This window comes from Symsagittifera roscoffensis, chromosome 1 (genome assembly GCF_963678635.1).
Source record: "Symsagittifera roscoffensis chromosome 1, txSymRosc1.1, whole genome shotgun sequence".
Taxonomy (NCBI): domain Eukaryota; kingdom Metazoa; phylum Xenacoelomorpha; order Acoela; family Convolutidae; genus Symsagittifera; species Symsagittifera roscoffensis.
Window position 1 is genome coordinate 75,782,510 of NC_087062.1, and position 10,865 is coordinate 75,793,374.

Consider the following 10,865-nt stretch of genomic DNA (forward strand, 5'->3'; position numbering starts at 1 on the left):
AAGTTACATAAACATTTAATTGAGGCGATTGCTCGAAATTTCCAAAAAACATTTCAATTTTTTTTAATCACAACCCCTCCCCCCCCCACACGCTATTTAAATGAAAAATGAAATATTCGCATAAAAAAGTACTGAAAATACCAAAGAGCCTGCCTCAATCCAACTTGGAAGGATGTCTAAGACGAATTAAATCTTCGCTTACGCGTTAATAGCAAGAATATGTCGCGCATTAAATGTCTCAAATTGAACGAATTGCATATCTTTAAAACCCCATAACTTTACAAAAAATCATCTTAAGTGAAATATAAATTTTTTCAGTTTGAGCGTAAGACAACAATGCCTGTCGTATGACAGTTTAAAAAGTTATCGAAAATTGCTAGTTAAAAGGGCGAAATTGGTCTGGAGAAATAACCATCTCGTGAACAAACAATCTCCGTCATTTTTTTCGAAAAAAAACGAAACAACTACAAAAGAATGACCAAAATGATAGCCTCAGTTTAATTTGAAATGTCTAAAATTGATTTAATTATCGCATTATAATGCGCGGTAATCATCACATTTAAAAAATATTAACAAAGCATAAAATTTAAACTGGTAGCATCAAACTTTAAAAGTTTATGAAACTAGTAAGACCTATAAGCCTGCTTCAGTTCAGTTGAATACTATTTCAGTGCGAGATAATTCATCACCCGTAAATATATTTCCTCACACTTTCAGCATCAAAACATAAAACAAGTAGTTTAGAAACACTTTGTCCAGATTAACCAGACGGTGAATTTAATATGGTGGTCAGCCGTAGGCCTAGAGATCGATTGCGTTTGGTGTGTAGTAGGGTCTGCAGTGTAGTGTTCTTTTTAAGAAAAACGATGAATTTATTTTTGAAAATGAAAATTTTTTGAAATGTTTTTGTTGAAATTTTTTTAAATCACCCCTTACATGCCATATAAAGCATAAAGTGATAGATTTTGTTCCTAGTATTAAAGCAATCATGACAAAAAGCCTACTTCAAACAATTTGGAACGATTTCTAAGACAGATTGAATCTCCGCTTACGCGTTAAAAGCACAAAATACATCGCGCGTTAAAAGCACACAATTTATCGCGCATTAATTGTCCCAAATTGACCGTTTAGCAATCATCAAAACCCTATAGTTTTACAAATAGGATGATAAGTCGAATTTAATTTTAAATTTGAGCTCAAGTTAACAACCCTTCTGATGATTTTTGAAAATTCTGTCGAAAATTGTTGGTTAAAAAGTCGGAGTTTGCCTTCGAAAAAAAAACACCCCAAGCACAAATATTCCGTCATTTTCTTCGAAAATCGCAAAAACTTTAAAAATGCATCAGTGTCGATATTTTGATCTGAATATTTTCAGTATGAAGCATGATGCAGTAATCACCCTTGACTCTAGATAAAACTATTTTAAGAACTTTTCATATGATTATATAATCTATCATCATCTAGTTTGTAGATTAATTTAATTCCACTCCGCTACCCTATAAAACGGCAAAAACTCTGGAAAACTTTCTGATTTGTTTTTATCGGGGTATTAAAAATGGTCGGATCATTCTCAGTTATTTGAACTGCACATGGCTACATTTGTTCGGAATATAGATTAAATATCAAACTTGGTGTAAATTTACGTATAATTTTCGTGAGCATTTATATTCAAATGTTTAAGAACTTTCCATACGTTCATCTGCAAAGTTTCTGATACATTTTGAAGCCAGTTTATCTCGACAATGTTATCATCCAAACATTCAAGTTTGATCTTTTCTCTAAAATCAGGCCTGTGTCTAAAATGTAAATTGCGTAAGGCTTCTTTTCCGTTTCCATAATGTAGGTCGACTAATTTTGAAAATAAACTTTGGGCTTCAAGATGCTTCGAAGAAAGGTTCCCAGTTGTCAAATCAGTTCTCGGCATTAGGCAGCCATGAGCCCAAACAGTTTGACATGTCTGGCTGGAAAGAATGCTTTTTCCTCGGTGGAAACTTTCACGATAGAATAAACTGAATTGCGCCAAATCGTTCGATTTGTTATTTTGTTCACAATTACGAGCAACTGGAGTGTCAGAAAGAAAAAAACTCGAAAACTGAAATTTCTTATCCTCCAATTTCCACAAAGCTTGTTGCAAATTTTGGTATCGAGAAAAATTCACACCTACGATTTCATCCAGATCCTGTATTATAATGTATTTACTAACAAGAGCATTTTTGACCATGCAATAGGTAAATTGGGATCGCTGCAAGCGACTAACACTGTCGTATCCTGTATACTTTTCGGTCAGTTGCACAGAAAACGTTTCCAGGAAGCCAATATTTTTGTAAAAATCGAGCACTCTTTTTGTATCCTCATTCAATGCGAAGTTTTCTCGGCTAATTTCCCCAATCATCATTTTGTCCACACCTTTTTAAAAACAATCGAGTCTTTTCGGTTATACCCCCCCCCCCCCACAATGATGAAACAAGTAAAGGAAAGATTTTATAGCAAAATTGAATCGGTTTTGCTTAGAAATGCAAGACCGATCCCCGTGCAACGATTCAACATAGATTAATGCAAAAAAGACGAATTTAGGGCAATTAAAAACGCACTTAATCCCAAATTGATGGATTATATGTGAAGAACACCGCGAAAAAAAGGAAAGGGCCAGTTTGAGGCTAAATTAGGTAAACTGCTTCGTTTTGACAAGTCCCATGTTAATATCTTGCTTTTACACATAATATCGGTCCAATTTTGATACAACATTTTTCGTTTTAATTTTTCATCATTTAGGGGGTATAAACAAAAAGACCGGAGCAACAACCAGGAATACGTGACGAGATAAATGAATTAATTTCTGACAAAAAAAATATGTCAAAAACGCAATTTTCTTTTTCAAAAAAACCATCTGCGGTGCAAAAATTTGTTTAATCCGATTCAAAAGTTGTTTAAAAACGCTTTTTAAAACCTCCCAAAGCGTAACTTTTTTAGTTTCTGAAAGCACTTGTTTTCAAGATATTCACTTATTTCAGAGCGCACGCCGATTGAGTTCAGAGCGCATGCCAGGTGTTTACGGCCATTCGGGGAGCCAGTTAAAATCAACTTATCGCATCACCATTCTCTGATTGAGCTCTGATTGAACCTTTTATAGGCCCACCCACGTACCTATCAATCGCTGGTACTCGATATACTCTGCGAGTCGCGAAGGTCTTAACGAATCCATGTTCGTCGATATTGCAGGACTACAAAGCGTAATATGGTCTTTCTTCTCTGATGTTGGATATTGTCTTTCCACTTTTAGCTCGTTTGAGACAGCTGCATTTCCAAAAACAATCGAAACTTTTCTCGGACATTCAATATTTCTGTCGAAGAGGCAAAAAACTCCAAGTAACGACCTCTTGAATTCGTGGAAAATAAATGTTTCTGTGAATTCTCTAGAGCTCTGGCCGTCAATTAAACATCTAACTTCGCCGTCAATTTGATTCTTGCTGTCCGCTAGATTTCTACCGTTGCCGAATAAGGCAAATACCATAACAGCTTTCTTCTCCTTTATTTCCCGCTCGTCGCATAAAGCTCTCCACATAAAAACGTAGTCTTTTCTAGTTCCATTGTCGAGAAAGAACTCTTGAATCTGCATTTTTTTATTGTCACCACCAATCCCAGTCTCGACAATAAATTTTTCGTCATTTTCAAGAGCAGCTTTATTTCTATTAGTACTATTGGAAGAATTCCGGAATAGGCGGTGATCAATTTGATGAGTAAGTTGAAGTTTTGAATCCAAAATATTATGATTTATTAATAACAATAATAAAAAAGCGACTACTGAAATTTTCGCAATAAAAGTGAAAAGAGGACATCGCTTAAAACGATGCAATTTCATTATGTCGAGACTGAAGGTACTTGAGTCGACCAGAAGTTCAATGCAGTCTGCAATAAATTTTTCGGGGGTGAAAGGAGGGAAGTTTAAGAGAGGGGAGGAGGTGGAGGACCAGGGGCGGATTTAGGGGGGGGGGCGTGGGGGGCGGACGCCCCCCCCCCCCCCCTCAGGGATTTGACCCCCTGCCGACCCAAAGGGTCCCCCCTTTGATACTTTTTCAGAAATCCATTTTTGGCCGACCGACCCTAAAATTTTTCTAAAGGCGCCTTTGGCGCCAATAGATGCTATTTGTGAGGGAAGGCGCGCGCCAAAAAAAACGCATTTTTTTGTCAAAATTTTTCAAAAAGTGCCCAAAAACGGCTTTTTTGACTATTTTTTCAAAAATTTGCCTGCGGCGCACAAAATTTTGCCAAAATAAGGGCAAAACAGTGCTTTAGGAGAGCGCGAAAAATAAAAATCAATTTGTTTTGGTCGACCTAAAAAAAAAAAAAAGGTCGTCAAAATTTTGGAAAATTTTTTGAAAATCCGCCCCCCCCCCTCGAGAAAATCCTAGATCCGCCCCTGTGGAGGACATAAGAAACCAGGCAGGCTCGATGTGCTCGACCGTTTTAACATTCAGAAGCTCGTTGCAAGGAATTTATAGCATCCATTGTGGGAGGGGGAGGGCAAACAATCTTAAGGCTTTTCAAAGTGCGCTTCATAGAGCCATTTTATGATTAAGTTCAGATGAGTCTCTGGAAAAAAAACAGCGCTATATTTAGTATTCCTTTCCTAAGTAGAAAAACCCCATTTTCGGTCATAATTTTCCAAATAGTCAAAAACAGGAAAAAAAAACAAAAAGTTGAAGAAATGTGCTAAAAATTTGCCTTTAGCGAAAATATTATTGGTCAAATAGGATCGTTGCAACGTTTTCGTAGGTGCTCGGAAAATTAATTGTCCGATCGAGTGTAAAGTCGACGAGTATTTTTTGAACTACTCCCCCTTTCCGTCAGAAGTAATCCCCCTTCCCAGCCCCTAAGGAGAAACTCTATAACAGAACGTGTTAAATGCTTAATTGGAAATGATGTTACGAAAATATTCAGAAAAAGTGTGAAAATAATTAAAGCTGAAATTTAAAAAATGCGAATGCAGAAGAATTGTTCTATTTCAATAAAACTATTTCCTACCACGGCATGTGGCAACCAATTTTATTTGCACAGTGTAAAATTTATTAACGCCATCCAAAATTTCCATTTTCTAGCTTTTATCTCCAGAAATGGAATAGTTGCGGTGGTTTTGGTACTCATCGCTCATAATATTAAATAATATTTGCTTTGTAGATCTTTTCTTCGAATGAAATTTATTAACGTTCAAAAACGAGGTCATTTGGTGTCAATCGAAAAAGATCTAAGTGGACTGTCAGTTTTCTAGCTTTTATCTCTAAGTATAGAGTAGTTGCGGTGGTTTTGTTACGCTTCGGCCTCAAAAATTAAACAAAAAATGAAAAGTCATTGGTGCAAAGTCTTACTACCAGATGTGAATTCAGGATTGAGTCAAGGAAGTGGGCGTATTTTCATTAAAGTTATTATTTCTAAAATCTCAAAAATTTATTTATTGAAAGCAATTTTTCAAAACAAATTAGGATCGGACAGAAAATGCGTGTCATGAAATAGTATCAAAGGGTCCATTTTCAGAATGAGTGTCAAAGAAAAGTATCAACGGGTCCACTCTAATTCGGGTATGGTATTCTTTTAAAGCTAGTCTAATGAAAGGAGAAAAAATATGTTTTTTTTTTTCACAATGGTCTCAATAGCAACAATTAAAGCATAGTTTTTTTTCTCGGAACGGAGAAAACTTTTCGGAAAGTTCTTTGCAAAATCACACTTTGAAAGATTTGACAACTCAATTGCTCATTTTATTTTAGTTGTGATGCCAACTCTGAAAAATTATCCCGAATCAAAAAAACTGTGACAAAAATGTTCGGAACAGATCAAAACTCAAGACGCAAGAAGTTAATTTTTCAACAAAATTATTATTAGACTCATTAAAATATATGCATTAAATTTTTGTAACTCTACATTTTACCGCTAACTTCTGCAAACACAGAGTTTTCAAAATTTAGCGGCAAAAAGTAGAGTTTAAAAGTTTAATGCACATCTTTTAACGAGTTTAACAATATTTCGATTGAATCTTTGAAAGCAACACAAGGCTACTGAGTAATCCTCTCTATATATAAACACTCCATCTTTTGATTTATTTTACTTTTCCTTAATTTGACCTTCGGTATTGATTAGTTACATGTCAATCTTTGCCATGCATCGATCAGCGGTCGTTCATTCACTGCTCGTGTTAGTTTTAGAACAGACGTTTTAAATTAAACACATTTCTTAAATGTTTTATCCTTAGTTTAGTTGCCATGGATTGCACATAGTTAGTTAGAATTTTTTATTATGGCCCTGTTAAAAGAATCGATTCTGCGCGGAAGTCCATCGTTCAGGCAAATCACACCCCTGGAGCCGCCCAACTACTGGACTGATCGAGCGACCAATTTCAATTGGCGATAATAGCCAAGGAGAATCTGGATATCGACAGCCTAAGTCACCAGTGTTCCCAGAAGTCCAGATTCCCATTTTTTTAGCAAAAAACAGAAAACGAGCTGGGCTGGAACACAAGTAAATAAAATGCGCAAAGGTAGTGAACGAAGTCACCCAAGAAAAACGGACCAACGAAAAAAATTCAACGGAATGAGAAGGGCTGAAGCAGAAAAAGAGTTGCGCTCGGCCTTTTTTTTAGCACGCGGTAGGTGGAGAACGATGAGAAGTTAAGGCAGTAATTGCAACACCAGAGAAACTGAAGATGCAGAATGGATCGAGGATTCTTCATATGCAACCGGCAGTGAGACCCAACGAAAACTCCTCCCAGCAACCATCAGCCCACCGGGAGCTTTAAGTCGGGCACACAATGATACAAAAAGGCTGTTTCGATACCCAGAAGCTAACAATCATGGCAAGATTTACGACTAGCGATATGAATTTAACGTCTTTTAATGTAAATATCCACATAAAAACGGAACCGAACCTCATTATCGGCCGAAGTATTTCGTACATGAAATGTGAGAAGGCCTTTACAAAGGGCAACCTGAACATTTGATCAGCAAAGAAGATGATCCGTAAGCCTTGTAACTATAAAATAATTTTCGTGAAACTTTGTGAATCAAGAAACAAACGGCCGACTTTAAATGCTGTAAACAATAGTGTTCGTATTGAAAATTTTGCATACGTGCCGCCGGATGTTTCCTGCATCAAACACCAAGAAAGTTTTGGATTCATCAACGCTTTGAATGAGAACGGTCACAGTGACAATGACAATTGTTTTGTCCTCCGCCTAATAACATTATACGGTTAAAGCGGGCTTGAAATCCTGAAATCCTGGAGTTTAGGACTGGTCTTGGAAATGGTTTTAAGAAATACCATGCGTGCTGAATCACCAAGTCCACTGAATTTTGTCAAGCAACATGTACTGCACGAGTTAAAGTTAAGAAACGAAACCTTGAGAATTAGATAAAAGACCCAAAACGTGTATTCACCCAAAACAAAACAAAAAACTATTTGAGAAAAGACATCATTTTTTTATCACGAGTGAACATGAAAGAAGCATCCTGTTGAAAGATAATTTTTCAAAATTTGGGATAGAAATCAAGCAAAAGAAAAAACCTCGACCGATCTCGATCTGTTCATTTAGTCGTCCAATAGAGAAGAGTAAATTGCATAACTTACCTTTTTGAACAGGCAAAATTTTCAAGAATTCAAACCCCTCATTAACAGAATCGGCAAAATATCTAACGATTGAAAGGAAATTAATTCTTTTCCACTCGTCTCTTAAACAAATTTAAACAAAAAGTAGAAAAGTCCCATTACAACTTTTATTAACAATGAATTGAGAGTTCAAAAAATGAAGACCGAGGGTCATATTGGAAATATTCAAAAAAAACCGACGAAGATCATTTTTCTAACCTGAAAGTTATTACTAGAAAGAAAGAGGGCTCGATTAATTTGGCTTTAGATTCGAAATTATTAACTGATTAAACTTTTAAGATTATATACCTAATGCCAAAAATCCATGAAAGCTTTAAAGTTATCAAACCAACCAACACATTGGGCAGGTTTGGTTCAACAACTTATATCTCTAGAATGCCTAGAATCTCTTATATCTGTGACGCAATTAGTAAACAGTGTAAATTTAGCGTTGTTGGGGCAAGTTCATAAAGACGTGCCATTTTTTCACCGGAATTTATGAACTTGGCAATATGCCAAAAGACTTTTGAAGATTCATAGACTTAATTTTAAAAGGAATCTCGTTCACAAAGACGACATAATTATCGCTTCAAAGCAACTCTGGGAAAACACAGAACAATCGTAACTCCAATTTTTGCAATTCTGGACTAAAAAATTATGGAAGTGAAAGGGGGAAAACATTCATTTTTTAAAGAGAAGCAGATTGGCATGGATTCAAAATTTAGGAAGCGGGAGTACAACCATTGATCGGCTAAACCGACGCGATAGTAGATTTCCTCTACCTAGAAAATAACGCAGATTTTCTTTCACTTTTGGTTCAATAAATCAATACTTCAAAGTCGTACCAAGTTTGTCATTTCTTAATTCGCCATTCTGCTCGCTTAAAAAATAAATTGGTGTACCATTGGGAAAGCAACAACTCAATTGCAATCAAAAAGCTGAAAGTTAATTTAAAAACATTACGGAGAAAAGCCATGTTGACATAAAATTAAAGTCCAATCAGAAAGGGATGCTTCAAATAACAGATTTTGAGCTACGCTTAAACTGTTCCAAGTGGACAAAGGGAAAACATTGTTTGAGATGTTTAAAAAAATTAATAAAAAAAATTAGGGTAAGTTATCAAACGGTTAGGTTACTTATTATGTAACAAACAAATCCTTTCTTAAGACCGTCAGTTGCTATAACTTAAAATGTAAAAAGCAATATCCCATCATTTCCTCCATTTCCATGCCAGTAATGACAATTTCAAGCAATCTTATCGGTCGCGAGTTGAAGGCGAGTAGAATAACTTCCTTTATTCTCGAATCGTTGCTGCTATTACTACGTGTTTTGCTCAGTCCCTCAAGATTTGTAACATTTCAAACAACAGATTAACAGATTTAAAAATAGTTCTTTAAACTGTTTTTTTTTGATAAAGCGAAACTTGAATTTCAAACATATTTTTCTCATAAAAAGTTGCCGTATATTTTATAATGTTGAACCAAAACTCAATTGCTTCCGAAAGAAAGACCACAGGTTGGGTATACTTCGCACAAACTACTAAACTTCTGGTAATTTTCAGAGGAGCAGAACTTTTTTTCTGTAAGTTAAAGACGACTTTCGATCTTCGGATCATGCCACATTAGTGAAGCGTTATAGAGCAAACTTAATATCATCAACCCCATCCCTATTCCCCGAAAACCAATGTTCACGGAAACTACTTCAAACTATGATTGAACACAAAAGAATCATTTGGGACATAATTTCTTCAATCGGAAACGGCCGAACGATGGGAATTTATAGTTCCTTCTTGAAGAACTACGTGAAAGACCTCCATTTCACGGACGACTTACTTTTCATGGACATTATGGTACTCATATCGGCAGCTGTAGGGGAAGCGTTCAGTTTAATGTTTCCAGAGACGCATTCCGAGAAGAATCTCAAAGTTATTTTGGGAACCGAACACACTTATTTATCATTCGCCAACCATGGAAAGAAAATAAGCTTCGCCGGACATTTGGAAGCTTTTTAACGTTTTTTTTATGCATTGAACGTTTCACATAAGTCTTTTTCATCAAATTGGTCAACAGTATAACTTCTGTTTCCGTTATCTTATTTTTAAACGATCATTGCCATCTTCATGGATTTCCTAGAAAAACTAGAGTCGACAATTGGTGAAGCTTTCTATCTCACAATTTCAAATTATTTTGAGAAGATTTCAAAATTGAAACAATCTACAGTACAGTGGGAGATTATACATTAAATGATTTTATGGAAAGACATGTATACAAAGTTAAAGCTAAATTTTTAGCCATATCGTACAAATTAGGTCGTTGATCAATAAATTATGGGATTTTCAACAGAAGGAAACAACCTTACAAGGATTGCACTCCCTTTGAAAAAAAAAAACGTTATTCGGACCGCTAACACACAATGGAAAAACCTGATTTCTTTTGAATACCATTTAAACGAAGAAAAATCAATCCTATCCGACAAAAAGGCAGAAACTAGCAGCTGCACAACCGGGGCAGAAGACAGCTATTTATGCGCGGACGCGGAATCTCCAACCGATTTCGAAAACAACTGCCCGTTGGTAACAACCACCTTAAAAACCCCACCTCGCCCAGCCAAAAATCTTCACTCACCGCAGGTTTCCAAAGAAGATCGTCCCAGGAGGTTTTTTTTACAAAAAGGCTCATAATCAGACAAAACAGGGAACATGGTTTTAAACTCATAAAATTTCCATTATCGACTCTTTCGAAGATATGGTGACGCTTGAGAACGGTAACATCTTACGATAATCCGACACAAGGTTTGAGGGAAAAGACTCTCTAGTCCTTTGCATATTCTTATAACATCGGCATCCATTGGTCAAAATCTTAACGTTTCTTCTAATTTAACAGGAACACGGAAACTTTACCCCCGAAGAAAACTTTAGCGATCTCTTCAGATTTGATGACTCCACGCCCAATCAGAATGGCCACAACATCGAACTCTATCCAGATTCCGACCGAAACCACCTTCATTCTGGAAACACCTCAGAACACTTCAGGTTCCTCTTCTTCGCTAAATCATGACTCTTGGTATGGGTCCATCAAGGATTATTTCGATGATTAATTTGGATTATTTCAAGGATTATTATCAAGGATTATTTCGGAACAAAAATGCTTCCATTTGTCACAACTTGGACATATCTTTGAATTCTAATATCGATTTGAATGTTACAGGGGCCGACAGATTGACTCAAGGTGTTGCAG

At 36.1% G+C, this 10,865-nt stretch overlaps 2 protein-coding genes across 6 annotated transcripts in view; both read right to left on the reverse strand.

Annotated features, from left to right (window-relative positions):
* Positions 1-10,865, reverse strand: part of LOC134857040 (protein Wnt-2b-A-like) — a 65,299-nt gene that overhangs the window by 41,706 nt on the left and 12,728 nt on the right. The gene's annotated exons all lie outside the window — the stretch shown is intronic.
* On the reverse strand, positions 1,491-5,014 carry LOC134857038 (uncharacterized). Of its 5 annotated transcripts, XM_063873376.1 has the most exons (4): positions 4,927-4,947; positions 3,880-3,906; positions 3,145-3,643; positions 1,491-2,406 (listed from the first exon to the last, which is right to left on the reverse strand). In XM_063873376.1, exons 3-4 carry the CDS (start codon positions 3,614-3,616, stop codon positions 1,640-1,642), a joined length of 1,239 nt encoding a protein of 412 aa, XP_063729446.1. In that variant the 5' UTR covers positions 3,617-3,643; positions 3,880-3,906; positions 4,927-4,947; the 3' UTR covers positions 1,491-1,639. The 5 variants fall into 5 exon arrangements, with proteins under 5 accessions (XP_063729446.1, XP_063729444.1, XP_063729443.1 ...); XM_063873374.1 differs by having other exon boundaries at positions 3,145-3,906; positions 4,927-5,014; XM_063873373.1 differs by having other exon boundaries at positions 3,145-3,906; positions 4,896-5,006.

Coding starts and splice junctions, on each gene's coding strand:
- LOC134857038 (XM_063873372.1), bottom strand. CDS start 4,471: ATGTTAAAACGGTCGAGCACATCGAGCCTGCCTG. Junction 3,907..4,437: donor GAGCACATCGAGCCTGCCTG/GTTTCTTATGTC, acceptor AATTTATTGCAG/ACTGCATTGAACTTCTGGTC. Junction 2,407..3,144: donor CGAGTACCAGCGATTGATAG/GTACGTGGGTGG, acceptor GTTTTTAAAAAG/GTGTGGACAAAATGATGATT.